Source organism: Mirounga angustirostris, unplaced genomic scaffold (genome assembly GCF_029215605.1).
Source record: "Mirounga angustirostris isolate CCGP_5_RB_7025 unplaced genomic scaffold, mMirAng1.0.hap1 SCAF_6, whole genome shotgun sequence".
In the NCBI taxonomy this organism is placed as follows: domain Eukaryota; kingdom Metazoa; phylum Chordata; class Mammalia; order Carnivora; family Phocidae; genus Mirounga; species Mirounga angustirostris.
The window spans coordinates 80,254,215-80,276,529 of NW_026991714.1; the positions used below are offsets into that span (position 1 = coordinate 80,254,215).

Below are 22,315 nucleotides of genomic sequence, written 5' to 3' on the forward strand. Positions count from 1 at the left end.
CTGGGACCAGAGCCCCAGCAAGAACTAGCAACCAGCTACACACACACACACACACACACACACACACACACGACAAGTGCCAGGGACAAGTGTCAAGAGTGAGGTGTAGAATGAGAAGGAGTCCTCTGTGCTCTCTGGATTTCTAATTTTAATCCATAAGAATATCTGTTCATGACTTACAACAACAGCCATTGAGGGATAGTATATAATAAAGCTTTTCAATCTTTACAGAGTCTCATTTGTTTAAACTTTAACTCACTCTTTTAATTTTACCTCTGAGTTTTCAAATGAAACTAGAAATTAGTAGGAAAAGTAGAAACAAAGATAAAGTCCAAGCACTTAATAATTTAAACTCTCTCGTTAATAATTTTTGAGTCAGTAGGGAATCAATACCACAATTACAGACTATCCAGTAAATAGCAAAAATAGAAATGTTACCTAATACAATCAGTGGTAGATGGTCAAAACCGTACTCAGAGGAAAATTAAACACTTTCTTTCACTGCTAACCAACCAGGTGAAAAGTGTTACTTAAACATCCTTTCAATATTTAAGAAATAACATCACATAAATATAAGTAAGATAGGAAAAGAAAAAACATTAGAAATAGAAAAAATGATCTATGACCAAATTAAAATGGTAGGATTGATCAAGAGAGTCAAGATTTTTTTTTAATATATGCTAAATACCAACTGCTCTAATCATGAAGGAAAAAGACAAATCAAGAACAAACAGGAATTATAAACACAGCCACTACATAGATCTCTGTACTAGAATTTTTAAACATATAGGAAAAAGAATGGTTTCCAATTATGCATACATATACATTTTTTTTTTCAACAAAACTAACCCAAAGGAGAAAAATCTAAAGGGAAAAATCTAAATAGAAAAATAAACCATGATTAATATTGAGTAGTCAAAAACCAAAAACTTTTTTTCTATACTCAAGAAGTAAGTTATTTCTAAACTATTTCAAAGTAAAGAAACTAAGGAAACCTCCCTAATTATTTTACAAACACAGTATAACTTTGACATCGATGCCTAACAAAGTATGCATATGAGAAAACTAGAGGGAACTCTTACTTACGAATATCAGTCCAAAAATCTTATACAAGGATGGTATTTACAAATGATATTCGGCGATACATTAGCAACATTAACTCAAGTAGGGGTTTGTTCCTCCAACAAGACAGAAATGTAGTAGGAAATCTGTTAATAAGTCACAGACAAAATGTGATGATCTTAACAGACTCTGACAAAATATATATTTCTAATGAAAAAAAAATTCAGCTCTGTAAAAAAAAAAAAAATGCCTCCTGAACCTTCTCCGTGTGTGTGTGTATATATATGTGCAGGTGCATAGCATGCTTTGCAGATAAATGGAGTGTGTAAAACATTACAATTCAGCAAGGTAGTTAAGAGGAAATCAGTTAAGTGAGTTTCTAAAGTAATTGAAAACTACACAGAGAATTACAGGGAAGTTCATCACAATACAGCTTATAATAGCAAAATACTGGGAACAGCCTGAGTGTGGGCTAAGTCAATGGCACATCCCTTCAGTAGGCTAGTACACATCCACTAAAACCTGGTGAAGGTTCATCATTCACTGCCAAGAAGAGATGCCCACAATACATAAGACCATGCAAACAAACACTATAAAGGAATATCGATCATATGATCCCATTTTTGTGAAGTAAATATATATATATATATATATATATATATATATATATATTCAATATAAGTATATGCATATCATGGAAAAATCGTGTTTTTTCAGAATATTTCTTGGAGAAGGAGAACTGCCTCTGGAAACTATATCCTGATAAGTCCCTGGGACAGAAGCACAGACCCTAAAGGACACTGATAAGGGTGGGACTGCTTTCCCAGTTCAACAGGGACATGGTCTTATTTTAAAATAGGAAGGAAGATGAATAAAGCCAGGGGGGAAAAAGGATCATGCTCTGTGATGTGTTCCTTCACAAAGACCCCTGAAGCCATAATAACTTCCATTAAAGAAAAAAATCGCAAATGCTCAGTAAGAATGGCAGTTTGTTTTGTATGCACCTGTAAGGAGGTGAAGTTCTGTGGCCAAGATATTAACCTCAGACAGAGGATACCGAAGAAGCATGAAATGGGAAACACTGTGTCCAAATAATCCCCCAAAATGTACAGACATCAAAGAGGAGCCTTGAGCCTGTCTCAGTCCCTGAAATTGGGCAGGGACAATTGGACAGAGCTAACTAAGCCTTCAGGAGAGGAGCGTTCCAACTGGTGTCTTAGTGCAGGATTTACATGGGTGTGAACACACGATGCTTCAGTACATGTGTGCATGTGGGTGTGTGAAGTGTTTGATATGTGTATTATGTCATATAGATTCAAAGAAATATTTTTAAAAGGTCATACATTAACATGGGTGGTTACATTTTAAACATGGTTTCCACCTTTTTTTATTAAGTATCTAATTTTTATAATGAAGTATTAATTTTAAAATCAAATAATACAATACAAAGTTACCTTCTTTTCAAGAAGAAAAGGTAAAACAACATCACTGATACAACTCAATGTCTCAAGAGCGCCACTCTCAAGACCAAACCACAATGGCAACTTTAATCTCATGGTACTTCAAGGTAAAGATGCAGAAACAAACTCAAGACAAACGTCCTTCCTCATGCAGGACAAGCATGCTAAACCCCTTCAAATCCTCTTTCCTTGTTGGCTAATGGGTCTTAAAGACGGTCAAGACCTTTCATCTTCCATACATCTCTATTTTTCCTTATTTAAGAAATATGAAGGTAGGGGGCGCCCGGCTGGCTCAGTGGGTGGAATGTGTGACTCCTGATCTCGGGGTTGTGGGTTGGAGCCCCATGCTGGGTATACAGAGTGCTTAAAAATAAAAATCTTTAAAAAAATGAATGTAAATGCATCGGGCACCACAGCTGACACTTGTAAGTATGAGCTTGAACAACGCGTGAATATAATACAATGGTTGAGGGTCTTCCTCTAGCATACTGTAAGTTCTTTTATATTTGACACTCTTATTACACATCTGTACCTTGCCTGAAATTTGGAAGGTATATTATTTCTTAATATAGTGAATGGATAAATAGCATCCAGTCTCTTACAGAATAAGAATATCTGGTTAAGTGCAGTACAACTTAAATACTATAAAAACATTTTGAACTAAGCTCTAAAAAAGAAAGTGGTAGTTCACTGAACCAATTTGTTTTCATGTTGAATAAGTAATTAAATCTCTGAACTTTTATCCAATCAGAAGATGTAATGCAAGTAATATCAGCAGTCAATTGAAAAATTATGATCGTAAAAAATACTCCATCCTGCATTTCTTATTTGTATTGTAACATCCCTGTGTCCTCATGCTTTAGTGTCTTTAAGCTCCAAGACTCAAAACTTCTCAATATACTCAAAGAATCAGGAAACTACAAATAGATTAAGATATAAGATCTTCCAAGAAAACTCACTTTTAAAATTTATTTAACAAATACTGATTACCTGCTTTGCATCCGGCACTGCTCTAGGTCTAAGAGATACAGCAGGAAATCAAACGAGGTTCTCCTTTGGAGCTTATATGCAAAGTCTGGAAACACTAATCATTCCAGCACAGACAAATGAGGGACCAAAGAACTAGAATTCACAAAGATTTTTTTTTTTTAATATCCAGGTTAACAAGTGGTTGCTCCTAAATCCCGATAACCCAAGAAACCAAAAATAAACAAAAACTCCAGAATGTTGTTGAAAAATTTAAGAGTACTGTGCCACAGAAACTTCTTGGGAAGCTTGAAGAAGGGTCCTTGCTGTTCGGGGACCTTGTGAACTCAGGTTTGATGACCCTGCCCTGTAAGTGGACAGTGTAAAAGAAGCAGTGAACAACTGCTTTGCATGGCTTGGCCTACAACACTGCATTGGGCCAAGAATGCGTGGGCATTTCTCATGGATCCTGGCGAAGAGCATCTCTGTGGACTCATCCAACAACCACCCAGAACAGAGTTGCAGCTATCCTGTCCCACAAGCAAGGACTCAGCTAAAAACATCTAACATGCCTGCTGAAAAAAGTCAGCTCCCAGCTGCTGCCAAGTCCCTCCAATCCCCCCACCAGGGATGACAGCTTAACCTTCTGGCTAGAGCCAGAGAAGAGGCAGCCACACAATCAAGTAAAAAAAAAAAAAACCATGCTATGTTCTCTCCTCCCTCTCTACCATCATCAGGAAACAAACAACAGCAAGCTCGTGGAGCAGGTAAGTAGAGATAGCAGTGAGTTCCTGCTTACGCAGCTCATAGTGCAGCCAAGACTTTAAAGCCAGGCGATTCTAATTCCAGAGTCCACACTCTATGTTGCCCAGTCTATGTTGCCCCCCATCACCAGTCTCTTCCTGCTGGAACCCCCGATCTAGAAGAGATTAGGAGGGGTGGGATCCTGGTCGTGTATCAAGAGATTAAGAAGGCATCTCATAAAATAGGTTCCAAAATGCATTTCCATTAAAAGTGCAAGCTGGTGCAGTCACTCTGGAAAACAGTATGGAGATTCCTCAAAAAGTTGAAAATAGAGCTACTGTACGACCCAGCCTTTGCACTACTGGGTATTTACCCCAAAGACACAAATGTAGTGATCCAGATGGGTACATGCACCCCAACGTTTATAGCAGCAATGTCCACAATAGCCAAACTATGGAAAGAGCCAAGATGTCCATCAACAGATGAATGGATAAAGAAGATGTGGTATATATATATACAATAGAATATTATGCAGCCATCAAAAAAACAAAATCTTGCCACTTGCAATTGACGTGGATGGAACTAGAGGGTATTATGCTAAGCGATCACAGACCTGTACCTCTGAAACAAATAATACATTGTATGTTAAAAAAAAAAAAAAAAAGAAGAAGAAGATAGTAGGAAGGGAAAAATGCAGGGGGGGATTGGAGGGGGAGACAAACCATGAGTGACTATGGACTCTGAGAAACAAACTGAGGGTTCTAGAGGGGTGGGGGGTGGGGGGATGGGTTAGCCTGGTGATGGGTATTAAAGAGGGCACGTTCTGCATGGAGCACTGGGTGTTATATGCAAAGAATGAATCATGGAACACTACATCAAAAACTAATGCTGTAATGTATGGTGATTAATATAACAATAAAATTTTAAAAAATGGATTAGTGATTGTCATGGTCATTTCATAGACATGAGATTATTACCAAGTTGAAAAGAAATAATGTGTTTTGTTTATAAAATGTCAGGATTTCCTGGAGGACAACATAGAAACATCTGTACGCTCAGATGCCAGAGTAATCCCTGGTATAAGCGAGTCTGAAGCAAGGCCCTCCTCTTACATCTCCTGACTACCTCCCCCAGTGGTTTACGGCATTTCAGAAGATCTGCCTCCTTATGACACCAGGAGAATGCCCCAGATGTGCCAAAATCCTTCATCACTCTTACCCTTTCCAAGTGTTAAAGTATTCAGAAACCGGTAACTTCTCCTTTCCTGAGAGGGCTATGGCCTTTGCTGTTTGTTTCATCCTTTGAATCTTCATAAAGTAAGTATTCATAGAGTTTGCCAACGAGCCATTTCTCAGACATCTTTAGAAAACCACCCTGGCTTGCAAGCCTCCTACAGATTAATTGTGTGGATTTCAGAAAAGACATACAGAAGCATGCGACAGCAATGCCTTTAAACTATGAATATTGGTGTCTCTAAGATTCTCAGTTCCTCCAGGTGGCAGGCTCATAAATCTACTTTTGTCATTCTCCACCTAAAACACATATATTTAAATATATCTGTGTCAAATTTTTAAATTATTATAGATTATCATTCCCACCTGCTCTCTCCATGCTAAATACACCTGCTGAAGAAAAAAAAAAAAAAAGAAGGCGGCTTATTTCCACACAGAAAGCCCAGACAAGATCTACAGTCTTCCTCGTTGGAAGCACTGGAAGGAGGCTTAATGAATTTGGAGTTAATGATACCTGAGCCAAACTTCCTGATAGCTGGGTAAGGAAGGACTGTGAGGTATAAATATCTTATGAACTCCAAATCTTGCTGCAGATCTGATACTTTTGTAGACAGACTGAAGTATATCCTCGAGTAGAGATGGTTACTTATCTTATGATCATACTGACTCCAATAAAAATTATTGGCAGCAGATGGTTAAGTCAACCTAAGACTGTATTCGTTTTTTTTTCTAATCATGAAATCAGTGTTCACTACAATAAAAAGAGAAAATCAAGAGTAGTCAAAGAAAGGTTTAAGCCACAAAATCTCTCATCATTCTATTTACCTTGAACAACCACCAGTGAACCTACCATGTATATACTGAAAGAGATCTTCTTTATATGCATGCACTGACTTATAAATATTCTATTTCTCCACTCAACTGGAATTAATATACTAGCTTTCCCTTTCATCCTCAATTGTGTAACATTACACATTTATGTTAATGACTTTTTCGATTATAGAAGTAATGCGTGTAAATAGAGTAAGAATAAATACATAATGGAACACACAGGAAAGTAAAAGATCTGTCCCCGGAAAAGCAGTCACCTAGAAGTTTTCTGTGCATCCTTCCGAAATGTCCAGGGTGTACAAGAACATATCTTTTTCTACATATTTCTAATACGATGCAATTGGAATCTTAATGTGCATACAGGGTTCATCTTTTTTTTTTTTTTTTTTCACTTAATACCATATCCTAGATGGCCATGCTAAAAAGAACAGCAATCTGGCCCGTCTTAATACAGTTTTCCCAATGATGTGTTTATCTCAATTTTCAATAACACAGTACTACGCTATTACTTTTGTAACCAATCCCCTCTTGATAGAAAAATAGTTTTCAATTTTATGCAATTTATAAACAATTTTGCAGTGGACATCCTTCCCACACTTGTGCAAATATATCTCTAGAATGCATATCTTAAAGTAGAATTTCTGGAGTAAAAGGAAATACATTTTAAGTTTTATGTGTACTGCCAACCAAAGTTTGTTTTAAATTCCACCAATTTACCCTCCCACCAAAAAAATATTACCCAACATTTTCCCCAATAACGGGTGTTATCAAATTTTTTATCTGTGCCAAGCTAATAAATGAAAAATGATCCTTATTCATCATCTTAATTTGCAGTTATTCATCATGTTGAGAATCTTTTATTATTTTATTTGTTGTTCTGGGAACTACCTGTCTCCATCTTTTGTCTGTTTTTCCATTAGATAATATTTCCTTTTTTTATTCTATTTTTTTATTATGTTATGTTAATCACCATACATTACATCTTTAGTTTTTGATGTAGTGTTCCATGATTCATTGTTTGCATGTAACACCCAGTGCTCCATGCAGAACGTGCCCTCTTTAATACCCATCACCAGGCTAACCCATCCCCCCACCCCCAATATTTCCTTTTTTTTATGGATTTTTGAAAACTCTATATATTACAGAAACTGAGCCTTTGTCTTTCATATAGATAGCATATTTTACAAAATTCCCAACTATTTTTTTAATGATAGCATTTATCATAAACATTTTAATTTTTGTGTAGTTAAATTTATCAGTCCTGTATTAATCACTTACTTACATGACTAAACAGTAACTTGCATCAAGATGGTGAAGGCAATAAAGTCAGTAACTGCACAGCATCATGACAAGCTTTGTTATTTACACTGTGTGTCTCGTACTCAACCATTAACTTCATGGGAACAGGGACTATATCCTGGTCACAGCTGACCCTCACTGCCCAGATTAGGGCATCTCGGACAGCAAGCACTCAATTAATCTTTTGAACGGATTAGACTCTTATTTAAATCCAGATTCATTGGACTCCAAGTCCACATTCTCCCAACATGGCACAGTTTCTGTTATAGAGACACCCTTTGAAAAGACTATAAAAGGAACAGAGATTCAAGACACTTGGGAAATAACAAACAAAATGGAAAAAGAAGCTTCCCTGAAGAGAGATATTAAAAGAGAGAGAGAGAGATAGGTGTGGGGGATTAACAAAAACTCTCAGGAGTAGCAATGTGAAAATGTAAAAGTTAAAGTTAAGAATATGTGTGTGTGTGGGGGGGGGTGTGTATTTGGAAAGTACATTCAGAACTTATGTCTCTTGCTGCATGAAAAAATTAGTTTAAAAGCCACAAAATATGCGTGTGTCTGCAATTACTGTGTATTATCTTATTGGCATCTATGATTACTATACTGTTATCTTCCTTTCAGATGTGAGTCTTGGGGAATTCTAATTGTGTCAATTTTAAGTAATAGCTCCCTCAAATCCTTTCTTAATCAAATGGGATGTAAATAATTAAGGAAACAAGATACATATATTTAAGAAATATGTTCTGTATATCTACATATTGATCTTTAATACAGAGATATATATGTACTGTCTACCAAACCTCTTATATCGACCTCTTATATTCTAGACATTCTGGAAGAAAAGTACTGGATGGGAGGCACCCAAAGCTCAGGAACTAGAAACAAAATGAGTGAGGTCACAGGTGAGAAGGGAGAGAGACAGACCAGACATGGAGCTTGAGTATTCCAAAGACTAGAACAGGAAGGGTGCATACCAACTATCTGAGAGTCAACGGAAATTCATGAAGAAGTGTGTGAGGGCTCCCCGATGTCTCCAATAAAGATCGGTGGAGAGAAGGAAAAGAGTCAGAGAGATTAACCAGAAATCTTACAGCATCTGATTATCAATGTGATTCTCAAGTATTTATTGAATACCAGCTATACCAGATGTGGAGGATACAGATGTAAGAGATGGGTGTGTTCAGGGAATGCATGGAACAATGGAATATAAAATTTTCAACCTGGAGGGAACTATGAAGAAAACTTTATTTCCTCCCTTTTCTGATGAGGAAACCAAGAGCCACCATGTATCTACAATAATCATGATGTTACATCTTCTATATTTTCAAAATCTAGAAAATTCCCTTGTTATATCCAACAGTTCCAAGTGAAAAGGCACATTTATTTTTTTTTTTTTATAAAGATTTTATTTATTTGACAGAGAGAGACACAGCAAGAGAGGGAACACAAGCAGGGGGAGCAGGAGAGGGAGAAGCAGGCTCCCCTCAGAGCAGGGAGCCCGATGCGGGACTCGATCCCAGGACCCTGGGATCATGACCTGAGCTGAAGGCAGTCGCTTAACCAACTGAGCCACCCAGGCGCCCCACATTTATTTCTTTTTAAATGATTTTATTTATTTGAGAGAGAAAGAAAGAGTGCGAGCGCACAAATGTGGGGGAGGGGTAGAGGTAGAGAGAGGAGCAGGCTCCCCGCTGAGCAAGGAGCCCCCAGATGTGGGACTTTATCCCAGGACCCTGGGATCATGACCTGAGCTGAAGGCAGACCCTTAACTGACTGAGCCACCCAGGCACCCCTCTAAGGCATATTTATTTATTTATTTTAAAGATTTTATTTATTCATTCATGAGAGATGGAGGGAGAGAGAGAGAGAGAGGCAGAGGGAGAAACAGGCTCCCTAAAGAGCAGGGAGCCTGATGCAGGACTTGATCCAGGGCCCCAGGATCACAACCTGAGCTGAAGGCAGACACTTAACCAATTGAGCCACCCAGGTAACTTCTGAGGTATATTTAAAAGGCAAAAACAGTAAGAATAGAAAGAGAAGTCAAAAAAGAAGGCTTTACTATGTAAATGAGGACGAGGATGGTGATAAAAGCATCCAAAAAAAAAAAGGAATAATGAGAATAGCAATAAGACACTATGGTAAGCATTTGAAATACATTACTATACTTAAGCCATCCAACATCATTATAAAGGGAATTATTATAGCCATTTACAGATAATATGTATAATAACAATAGGTATCACTCACTATGTGCCTGGTATTCTTCTTAGCACTTTACATCAACTCAGGGGATTGTATGATAATCTTCAGGAATAGGAACTCCAGATTAAGTGTTGCAGATGAAGAAACTGAGCGTGAGTTTAGTTATCTGTTCAAAGTCATACAAGTAGGAGAGCTTTAATTCTGAGATCTTCTTGGCTAAAAGAAGGGTCATTTTCTCAGAGACTGTTGCCTATGGATTAAAGATTAAGCTTTTGTTTTTCAAGAAAAAAGACACAATGGTGGCAGAGTAACAGGTGCACTGGTATGTAATACAGTGTCTCGATGGCCACATCTAACCTGTTACAGGAAAATCTAACCTCCATGGGAATCTCTAATACATTTGTTGAATAATTCAAACAAATATTTATTGAGTGCCAACTCTGTTTACACATGGTGCCACATGGTGGATAAAGGCACTCAGGTTAGAATTTAGTCCATAAAACCTTTTGGATGAGTCAAGTATCTAAGTTAACATTTGAGCTGGACACTTTAGCTTCTTCCCCAGAATTCTCTGCAACATTCACCTCTGTAGGGCAGCCAAGCAGTCCAAGGGCTTGGCCCCAGTTCCAGGAGTGAGTCCTTGATCAGTCAGAGCCAGTGTTGGTGAAATTCCTATCCTCCCTTGCAAGAATGATGAGCTCAGGAAAGACTACACACACAGTTGGGCTAATGAGATGAAAGAGGCAATTTGCTAGGGGGGTTTAGGAAATGGCATGCTCTTTCCTAATATAATTTCAAGGAGCAGCCTTCTTTCACTTCTTCCATGTCAGAGAGGAAATATGCAGCACTGGAGCTAAGGGCAGCCCACTGAGGCCACATAAGGGAAGCCGGCATTGGAGGGAGCTGACCCTTGTGGAAGGCAGAACAGATATAAAGAGGCAGGCTCTGGATGCCATGATGAAGCCATTGAGTACACCCACTAGCTGACTTCCAGCTCTACAAGCCAATAAATGCCCTCCACTGTGTGAGCCACTTTGAGTCGAGGCTGTAATTTGCAAGTGGACACATTCTAAGAGATCTATCATCATTCCACCTATAACAACTGCTTCTTCCCCCCCACACTCTGAATAAACCATTTAAAAATCATATCTTTAGCCATGGTCTCATTAAAAATCAAACCATGAAACCAATTCTGATGAGGAGCAGTACTCCCACTCTCCATGTCTCCAGCATTTTGTAGAGTTTATTACTACTACTCCAATAGGTTCTAAAATAATGAGATTTAATCAAAGAAGTCTGTGAAGGTAAAAGGAATATAAGCTTGAGGGATACGTAGCCCGAAATGATAAAACTGAAGTGTTGACTCTGCTGGATTAGATTTTTTTCTATGATTTTAGAAAAAACATTATAATTCTCTCTGTACATTTTTATTACTTATGGATACATGAGCACATGGACCGGTTGAAACAAAAAAAGTAACAGACTATGGAAAGAGCTGATGTGAAAATGTAAGATGCGCATTATCTAGATTTCTCTACAACAACATTGTCTCTGCACATAATCCTTCCTATCCTCAAACACACACAGATGAGGCACCTCTTGATCTTAAGCATCTAATTTGTCACAGAAATGAATCCCATGTCATAGCAAGTGAAGATGTTAAACTGTGGTGTTAAAACACTACCATACGTCAGTCCCTACCAAATACAGAAATTCAGTGCTGTAATTTCTTCACTGGAAAAGAAATGCAGCCCCTAGAAAGTTGGCATCATAAAATCCTTGTCCTCATGATTTCATGGGTAAAATAATAAATCCAGATTCCTAGAAAGCCTCTGTGGCCTGGGTCCTGCTCAAAGAAATGCTAGCCACTGTTACCCCTTATTCTGAAAGTACCAAACTACATGTGTTTAATTTTCATGGCAGATCAAATAGCCTACCTAAAGGGAGGATATTAGAAATGCTAGCAGGCACAAGAGTTCTATTTGCTAAATAGTATTATTAAGTTTTAATGAGTTTCAATTAGATTATAGAGAATTTCCAAATATTTTGACTACCTTTCATTCTTAACACACACACACAAAAATGCGTCAAGACTTCTTTTCTCTACTTAGGAATTATACTTTCCTACTCTATCAGAACTCAATTTATTTAATTAGTAAACATTTACTGAGTATCTGCCATGTGCCAGACATGAAGTTAAAGGACAGAGATGCAAAAATCAGAAAAGGTACCATTCTTGCCCCAGAGCTCACAGGCACATATGTAACTAAGTAAGAAATGGGTAAGTGCTATAACACAAGTAAATACTAAGTGCCAAGAAAGCAGAGAGAGAGAGAAAGAGAGAAGGAACTGTTCAATCGTGCTTGAGAGTTAGAAAAAAGTCAACATTAACTTCAAAAAAGTCAGGTGTAAACTGGGCCTCAAAGGATATACAGGAATTCTGGAAAAGGGGGGAGCAGGAAAATGTCACTGAAGCATGGACAGGGCACTCAGAAATGGGTATGGCTAGAGAAAGGGGAAAGACACTGGCAAGGACCAGCCTGGAAGAGTTCACAGGGGCCTCAAGTACCAGGCGAAGCAAGTTAAACTTCACCTTCTGGAATGATGGGAAAAAAGGTGAGAAATGTCTAAATGGAAGAGATGTGCAGTTACAGTGTACCAGATGAATCTGGGATTTTGGAACTGAGGACAAGTGAAGAGAGAGGTCATTCTCCATGGGTCTCCTCTTTTGCATGTCTTGTGAAGGAGCCACTGAAAGACTTTGCTTTGGGTTTTCTTTTCAAGGATGTTTGTAGCAAGAAGCCTTGGAAGAGAGAGATGGTGTCTCCATCCAAAGCAAAAGGGTGGGCAGGAATATTTCCAGTGTAACTGATTTGGACTCCCTAAGCTCACAATTCCTTTCCTGTGACTCAATCCACTGCATGTCAACTGTTCCCTTCATATTGTCCTATGAGAAGTGGGGTTTGAGGAATTGGCCCCAAGAATGCTGATATTTTGGCTTCATCCATTGCTTTGAGAAATAAACTATACCTCTTTATCCTCATTGGAGGCCAGCTCACTCGCTTGCAAGTTCATAGTTCTTGACAAGAGACAAGTGAAAGCTAGTGGAATAACCTAGGCCAAAAATACTAAGGACATATGTTTGCATACAGTCAAAGGAATGTAGCACAAACCACCACAAGCGTTCCTAATTTACCTCCAGCACATATAGAGGGTGCAAACGCAAATCTCAAAAAGACTACAGGAGGAAAAGGGAGAAGGTTCCTGACAAGATTCTTGTGAGGGAGAAAGAGGGGTCTTGTGGTACTAACCTGAGAATCGTAAAGGAAATATTTCATGCAAATTCACACAGAGGTCCCTCACCCACAAACTCACACCCTCGAAGACTCCCCTCCATAAACCAGAGACCAATTCACTGCTCTGGCCACAGTCCACACTCAGAGATGGACATAAGTATTATAAACATCACTTGGCTTTAAGTGCAACAACAGTAAACACTAAAAGCCTCGATGAAGAAGCGTATCATGAAACTACATTACCTGCTATGTGATCATTTGAAATAGACGTGAGTCAGTTGCCTTGAAAACCGTCATACTTCTTACCTAGCAATTCATAGAGAGAATTCAGAATCGACTTCCAGGACTCGCCAGCTTCTCTCCCGGCGACGTCAGCAAAGTGCGCCGCACTGCTGTACACATGCAGCCTGTCTATACACTCGAGCACGAGGTTGATCATTCCCTGGAAGGTTAATACAAATTACCATAAGAAACCATGATTCTGCTCACAGACCCCCCCCCCCAAAAAAAATCTAAGTTGATTAATTTAAAAATTAAAAAAAAAGCCTGGCTTAAAGTAAGACTGTTAATCATAAAGAAAACTGAGATCATATTATTTAAATGTCAGGAAGAGACACACTTGCATGTGAAATAAAATGTTCTTGACATAATTCAAGTGGTTTTTAAGTCCTGAGGGCTATTTTCAAATGGAAGCAGAAGAACAATACAAAACCATGTGCTTTATACTTCTATTTGCAAGGTTTACTACTGGATTAATGGATCAGTCACAACTGTGTTCCACCATGAGGGGTACATGAAGAGGTTCAGAGAATGCCACCCCAAGATATGCAACTTTGGCATAAGGATTATTTTGAGCTGAAGGCAACTGAGAAAAATCATACACAAGAAAAACTCTCTGCCCTTTTCCTCTACCAGGAAGGACAGGAGATGCTTAACCACAAGAAACAAGGCCCAACACTTATCAGCTCAGAGGCTTCACAGAGGAATCTACATAACTTTACTAACTCACCCTTAACTTCCACTAGTTCCTCCATATATACACCTTCCCACAACTTGCTACCCCTAGAAGCTCAAAACTCCTTTCCTTTGTCTCTTTCCTTTTCTACAAATTTACTGTCCTTTTTTTGTTAAGATGCTGTATAAGCCTGAGTTCTAACCACTCCTTTGAGTTGCTCATCACTGAGTGCTCCCATGGATATGCATGATTCACATGTTAATAAACACCTTGTTTTCTCTTATATATCTGTCTTTTGTCACTCTAATCTGCAGGACCCCAACCAATGAACCTAAGAGGAGTAGAGGAAAACGACTTCTCTTCCTCCCCTAGAAAAGTGTAAGAGTTAAGAATCCTTGTTCTTAGGGTAGGCAAGATTATGATCATGATCATTATCATTATTTTTAATATTAAATGAAAGAGCTAATAAATGAAGAAAAGCTCATGAAAAGAGATCTTTGAAGCAAATAAAAATGCATTATACGGCTTTGTAAGATGCTGTCTACATTTGAAATTATGCTTTTATTATTATTGCTAGATCAAGGTTGCCAAAATGAGGCAAAGCACATGAAAGGAGGAGCTAGTTCAAGTTGACTGATCAAGGAAACCTATTTCTCACAGAGTTGTAAGAGGTGCCATGAACCTATGCACATTTCTAGGTCCCCATCCATGCTGTCTTCCATGAGAAATTGGAAAAAAAAAAAAAAAATCCAAATCAATACTTCAAAATTTCACAGCCCAGTATTTCATTTTAGTTTTTCAGGATATTAAGTGAATGCAGCATAGTCTAACATTTTGGCACACATCAAATGTAAAGGACCCAACAAACTACTCCATGTTGTTACTGACTCATGCTGACCTGCCCTGTGCTTTCATACCACTACGGTCTCTAAACACATCAGTTTTTTGTATACACAGTGAAAAGTCCTCATAAGTTAATGTGAAATTCAAAGGCCTTTGATGGAAAATGAGGAAACGGTTTTCAGACTAGAAGAATGTAGAATTAGGGCTTATGGGTCCTCAGCAATATTCTCTAACCTTTTTTCTTAGATACTTTCACAAAGATACTTTTACTCAGACACATTCATTATTCCACATACAGGGAACACTGAGAAGAATGGGAACACCTGCTGAGCTAGCCTTATTTGCCAGCTCACCTCTGACATCCTCCCACTGAAACTCTTGAATATATGGTACTAATTCCGACACTCGTTTTAGAATCGTTAAACATCCCTCAGTCCTTCTGTTATTCTGTCTATGAAATATGGCACTTGAGCTCTTTTTAACTGGAATGTGCATGAAATAAAATCACACACAAAAACTGAATGCACATAAAAGTAATAAGTGGAGTTGCTCTAAGCAGAGAGCCCTGAGCTCTGCCTCTCCTGGGCAGATTCCCTCCCAATACAAAGCTTCCTGTGGCCCCTCAGGCACGTCCAAGTAGCCTCAAGAACCTGAACAGTCGAAAAACCTTCTTGTTGGGGCGCCTGGGTGACTCAGTTGGTTAGGCAACTGCCTTTGGCTCAGGTCATGATCCTGGAGTCCCAGGATCGAGTCCCACATCGGGCTCCCTGCTCAGCAGGGAGTCTGCTTCTCCCTCTGACCCTCCCCCCTCTCATGCTCCCTCTGTTTTTCTCATTCTCTCTCAAATAAATAAACAAAATCTTTAAAAAATAAAATTTAAATTTAAATTTAAAAAAATTAGAAAAAAACCTTCTTGTTTTTCAAAGCCTGTATTCATTTAGACACTTCAAGATACTATGTTTATATAACAAACATGAAGTAAACTGCAGTGCAATGAATGATCAGCATGAAGGCTGAGCAGACAGCAAAAAAAAATGTCCTTTGCCAGGGGAAGGACATTTTTTTAAATGAGAACTCCCTGACAGAGAAACACAAATAATTGCAGGATTCCTCCAAGGTCTGGTTCCCTTATGCCATACTTTACCTGCTCACCCAACTCAAAATGCGAACTGTCAGAGAATTTCCCTACAGAGAAGTTGTTTTCCTAAGACAGTAGCATAAAAAACGAATGTTGGTAGAAACTCACCTCTTCCTGGAAGAGATTCTGCCGGTTCTTTAGAGCTCGTAATCTGTTCTGCTTGTCTTCATGCTCTAAATGCTCATCTGGGGGGTGAAAGTAGCCAATCAGGTCCTGCAGACTTAGACTCACAGATTCTATAGGGAGGTCCACCGTGGAAGCCTTCACTTTTTTGCTGAGCGCATCAAGGCCCCTAAAATAAATAGCAAACATTTCTCTATATCAGCGATCTGTAATCTTATTATTTTTTAGACCACAGAGGATGTAAAGCTTTATCTTCTCTCCCTACACCACTGTAAAAGGAACCCATAGGCAAGGTCCTAGTTTTCCTTAAACAACAATAATTAATATATTCAAATAAAAAATTCTAAATTTTGTCAACTATATATGATGCTATATTAAAACCACCAGTATCAAAAGAAACTCACCTAGACAAAAACCTGAAGGGCCTCGAGAACCAATTCCTACAAAGCCAATGGTCTCAGTATTTAGAAACCAATTGATTTTCATTTTAAATCACTACATACACTTCAAGGTTTAAGATGCAGCTTCCCAGCTTCATAATTCTGACTTCACTTGTCCTGTTTTTTGTTTTTGGAGAAGGAACTGTTAACTGCTACATGATCAGTGACCCTCACTGCCATTCTGAAAATTCCTGCCTGTTTAAAAATACATTCCAATGATGTTAATTTTTAAAGTTTTCTCATTAATCAGAAAATAACATATTAAAATGTTTTCCTCTTATCAGACAAAAAAAGTATTTAAAATTGGATTAAGAAACATCGTGGTGCATTTTCTTTGAAGAAAAACCTATTACTGGCATGTCAATATGTTAATTTGTTAAGCTTTCTGAGATTCTGAGTTTTAAAATTCATAGCTTTGAATGTATCTGGAAAGAACTTTAAAATATGGTATCTGTAAATCAAAATCATTTCAAAATAAGGGGTGCCTGGGTGGCTCAGTTGGTTAAGCATCTGCCTTCGGCTCAGGTCATGATCCCAGGGTCCTGGGATTGAGCCCCATATTGGGCTCTCTGCTCAGCGGGGAGTCTGCTTGTTCCTCTCCCTCTCCCTCTGCCTGCCGTTCCGCCTGCTTGTGCTCTCTCTTTCTGCCAAATAAATAAATAAAATGTTCAACATCATTTTAAAATAAGAAGTTTATTAAAAAACACATGATACCATAAAAGAATGGGAGAATGCATATACTGTATAGTTGATATAGCAATACTCATATTAGGCATGACAAAATTTAATGCATAAAATATTATACTTCTTTTCCTGCTCTCTGCAACAGTAAAATTATGTGGCAATATTTTATTCCAAGGAAATGTTCCTGGCTAATTATCTGTTTTAGAATTTACATTTTAAAAACAATAAGGGCCTCATAAATGAGAATTAGCTTATCTTTGAATTGACAATGCTCACAAATATAATTAAAATGTATCATCAATTACATAAAGATTACAAATAATTTTGAAATAGTTGACTTCAGCCTTATAAAGAGTACAAATACGAAAACTATACAACTCTTCTAAAGTTTTTCTCTGAAATTTCCAATCAATTACAATGGAATTGTTTAGTTTTATCATCTCTATAAGTCTTTCTATGCCCAAAAACTAAAAGAAATGACTTCTCAGAAGAAAATTATTTCTCCCCTTTTACAATGAAAATTTATATACAATGATATACTTCCATTCTAAACATTTTATCCTATTACACTTTAGCTGAATCATAAATGTATTTATAAAGAAGTCAAACTCAACTCTCACCCTAAAGTGAATGAAATTCAAAAGTGATTCAAATATAGTACCTACATTTTTTTAAAGATTTTTTTTTTTATTTGAGAGAGAGAGAGCATGCAAGTGTGCGGGCCAAGGACCCATGTGTGTGAGCAGGAGGGTGGTGGGGGAGGGGAGATGGACAAGCAGATTCCGTACTCAGTGTGAGCCCGACAAGAAACTCAATCCCACGACTCCGAGATCATGACCCAAGCCAAAACCAACAGTTGGACACTCAACCAACTGAGCCATCCAGGTTCCCCATCAAATACAGTACCTACATTTTTAAATGTAAAAAGAAATAGTATATTCAATTAATAACCTAAAAACTGACATTTATCTGCTCTCAGCAATGTAACCATTAAATTACTTTCTAGAAGCCTCTTGTCAAATACTATCCAAGATTCCTAAAGTTGTTAATTATGTTAAGTTTTACAACACCTGTCTCCTATAAAGACATTCACCATCTTAATGTATGAACAAAAAAATGAAGAGAAAAAAATAATTGAGGAAAACCAAAGGTGGTAGAATCATACTATATAAGAGCAAAAATTAAAGCTATGAATTTCATCTCTACATTTTGTACTTTGAAGATTAAACAATATTACTACCAAACACAGATTCCCGCTAATATAACTTACTTTCAGAAAACATTCATTAATCTACCAAAGGAAAAGAAGGTTTAATATGTTTTTCTTGCAGTCAAGAAAAATAGAATCCCTTCTCACAACACAAATGCAAACAAACACACACACACACACATACACACACACATGCTCGCACATGCACACATATACAATTCCACCACCACCATCACCACCACCACCACCACTACCCTGACATGGAAGACAGAGACCAGAAGGGTCACAGAAAATAAACTGAGGGGCGCCTGGGTGGCTCAGTCAGTTAAGCATCTGACTCTTGGTTTCGGCTCAGGTCATGATCTCAGGGTCATGAGATCGAGCCCCACCCCGGGCTCCGTGCTCAGTGTGGAGTGTGCTTAGAATTCTCTTTCTCTCCTGCTGCCCCTCCCACATTCGAGCATGCACTCGTGCACTCTTTCTCTCTAAAATAAATAAAATCTTAAAAAGAAAAGAAACTACATAAGAAAACACAAATGAAGAAAAACTAAATGACCTCGACTTTCACCCTAAGAAGTAAAAAACAGAAGTCTGCCTATGCATTTTTAAAACTTAAACTCTTTTTTTTTTTTAAGATTTTATTTATTTATTCGACAGAGAGAGACACAGTGAGAGAGGGAACACAAGCAGAGGGAGTGGGAGAGGGAGAAGCAGACCTCCCACGGAGCAGGGAGCCCGATGCGGGGCTCGATCCCAGGACCCCGGGATCATGACCCGAGCCAAAGGCAGACACTTAACGACTGAGCCACCCTGGCACCCCTAAAAATTAGACTCTTAATAGTAAATAAGCCTACATTAATAAAACAAATACTTAAAAAGAATTTACTTTGAGAAATACATTGGTGCCAATATTGTAAAGACATGGAGATTTTAAAGAATTTTGTGCTTTCATGAATATTACGGAAGGATCAAATTATTTTCCTTAAAATAACATACCCTTAAAAATATTCTGTAATTATGTAAAATGTTTCAAAGTTTCTAAGATACACTAAAGAACTGTATAAATTCAGGAAGTCTAATAGTTCAGTAAATACTAATGAGCATATAAGTAAAACTCACATATATGAAAATCATGAACATGATGAACTAAATTATATAATAGGTAAATCACAAAGAAAAACAAATCTGGTCAACAAAGATGAAATATCTATTTTCACAATTATTGAATAAATTCAACTTAAAAAATTATTATAAATACATACATCTATCTGTATATACATACACGCACATATAAATTTTTTTCCATCAAATTGGCAAGTTTAAAGAGACATAAGATATATCCATCATAAGCCATAATGTATATTGGTATAATGTTACCAGGAAACACCCTGACCACAAGCTTGATTAGTTTGTAGATATGCAACTGTTTCCATTATGAAGTAGGAAAAGTTATTTACTAACAAGAATCACTTTTAAATACCATTCAAGCAGTGCCTGGGTGGTTCAGTTGGTTAAGTGTCCGACTTTTGATTTCAACTGAGGTCATGATCTCAGGGTTGTGAGATGGAGCCTTGCACTGGACTCCACACTGGGCATGGAGCCTGCTTAAGATTCTCTCTCTCCCTCTGCTCCTCCCCACACCCTTTAAAATCAATACATACATACAGTTCAAAACTCACAAGTATCTAGGCTTCATTACCCTCTGTGTGAAAGGAAATTTAAATAGTTCCAGCATAAGGGTATATTACAGAATAATCCTGAACTACAGTTACGAATTATAAGTTACACACACAATTTCTAAAAATCACATTCCCTTTTTAAAAGTTTATTTATGAGAAAGACATAAAGTCATCTATCATTTTCTTTTTTTTTTTTATCATCTATCATTTTCTAATGTGTACTGCCAACCCACCAAATCACAGGTTCACCACCATCGTATATTTTAGAATTGTGTATTTGTAAATCCAATAAGGACACTGAAATAAAATGTCAAACCACTACTACAACAAAAGAAAATGTACCTTATAAATCTATTGAAAAGGAAAACTGTGCTCCGGATGACTCGTGCAGTCCGTGATTCTTCATGCTGAGATCTAGATAAATTTAAGCCATCATCCATGTGACCTTCATGATGCATAATAGCCTGTAGAAATGCAGAAATAACACCATTACTCCCTTCTCCTTTCTAAATGGGTGTTAAGAAGATGTGCACTCCAAAGGTAAGCCCTAACAATAAATAGAATCAAAAGGCAGGTACAAGGGGCAATAAGCTGATGTGTACATTTAAAATAAGAGGTGCAGGTCTCTTACAAACCACTCAATATATTCACTGAGTTTTTCTTTTAAAGAATGAGTCAGTAAATGAGTTCAACAAAACAGACACCAGAATGTTCTCACATATCTATGTTCAGTGACTGAACTACAGTCTAAGCAAACTCTGAACAAAGCAGTAAAGGAAAACATTGCATTGGTATGCCAATTAGACAGCAGTTGTGAACACAGACTGAGTAATAAGTAATGATCATTGTTTCTAAGGCATCAAAGTTCTTTAAAAAATGCAATTTTATTAGTTCTTTTGTTAGGCTTTATGTTTTTGAACTTTCTATGGAAGTAATAAGTGTAGAAATCTTAGGTGAACAGCTAAATGAATGTACCATGCAACCAACACCCCAATCATGAAAGAGAACATTATACTACCTTAAAGTCCCCTAGTGCTCCGTTACTGGCCCCATCCTCTACACTGCTCCCCACCTTCCCAACTCTTCATAGCAAAGGTCAGTTATGTATTACACATAAATGGTACTATGTGTCTCTAGCTTCCTTCACTCAATGCTTGTAGCAAGACATTTCAGCACATCTAAGCAGGTGTACTGAACTAAAATTAATAACTAGAATTAAAATTATACACTATCTAGAAAGTAAAGAGGAACTCTTTAGACCAAAAATCAATGAGACAGAGCTATGTCTGTATTCAAAGACAACTCTGTAGCCTTAAATGTCTTCATTGACAAAGAAAAAAAAAATGATTAAAATGAAGGAACATAGGGGCGCCTGGGTGGCTCAGTCGTTAAGCGTCTGCCTTTGGCTCAGGTCATGATCCCAGGGTCCTGGGATCGAGCCCTGCATCGGGCTCCTTGTTCCACGGGAAGCCTGTTTCTCCCTCTCCCCCTCCCCTTGCTTGTGTTCCCTCTCTCTCTGTGTCTCTTTCTGTCAAATAAATAAATAAAATCTTAAAAAATAAAAATAAAAAAATTAAAATAAAATGAAGGAACATGTTACTTGTTGTAAGACTCAAAAAAAGAAAAACAAAGTGGAAAAGTGGAATTAATGAAGATAAAAAGAGGAATTAATGAACTAAAAAACCAAATTAAGTGCTTTTTAAAAAGGATAACCTAAAATTTAATTCTTTGAGGAGATAAATAAAATAGATAAACCTTTCACAAGCAATGCTAAAGATAAAATTTTTAAAAAGAAGAAAAAAAAAACCCATAAGAAGATATAAGAGACAAAAGACATTAAAATTGTAGCACTGTCATAAGTCAATACTATTTACAACCAATGGCAAAAAATGTAAGTTAATATCCCAGAGGAAACAGATGGCTTCCTAGCAAATTAAGAATCAAATAAATAAGCTGAGCTCATCAAATTTTCTACTTTAAAAGAGACTAGAAAGGAAATTTAAGAGTTAATATTTAAAAGATCCTAGGTTTACAAGTGAGATCTAATGAATCTTCAAAGAACAGAGAATTTTCACAGTAAGCTAGTCCTGACCAGAGGTCAGGAAACTATGGCCTGTTGCCTTTTTTTTTTTTAGTACAATCTGTGAGCTT

The 22,315-nt window shown here is 37.5% G+C and overlaps 1 protein-coding gene across 1 annotated transcript in view; it reads right to left on the reverse strand.

Moving 5' to 3' along the window:
• Positions 1 to 22,315, reverse strand: part of RYR2 (ryanodine receptor 2) — a 736,030-nt gene that overhangs the window by 349,450 nt on the left and 364,265 nt on the right. The window contains exons 14-16 of the mRNA XM_064594590.1: positions 20,507 to 20,628; positions 16,137 to 16,320; positions 13,399 to 13,534 (exon numbers count right to left, since the gene is read on the reverse strand). Of these exons, the coding sequence (XP_064450660.1) occupies positions 13,399 to 13,534; positions 16,137 to 16,320; positions 20,507 to 20,628 (442 nt within the window). The remainder of the gene's footprint in view (positions 1 to 13,398; positions 13,535 to 16,136; positions 16,321 to 20,506; positions 20,629 to 22,315) is intronic.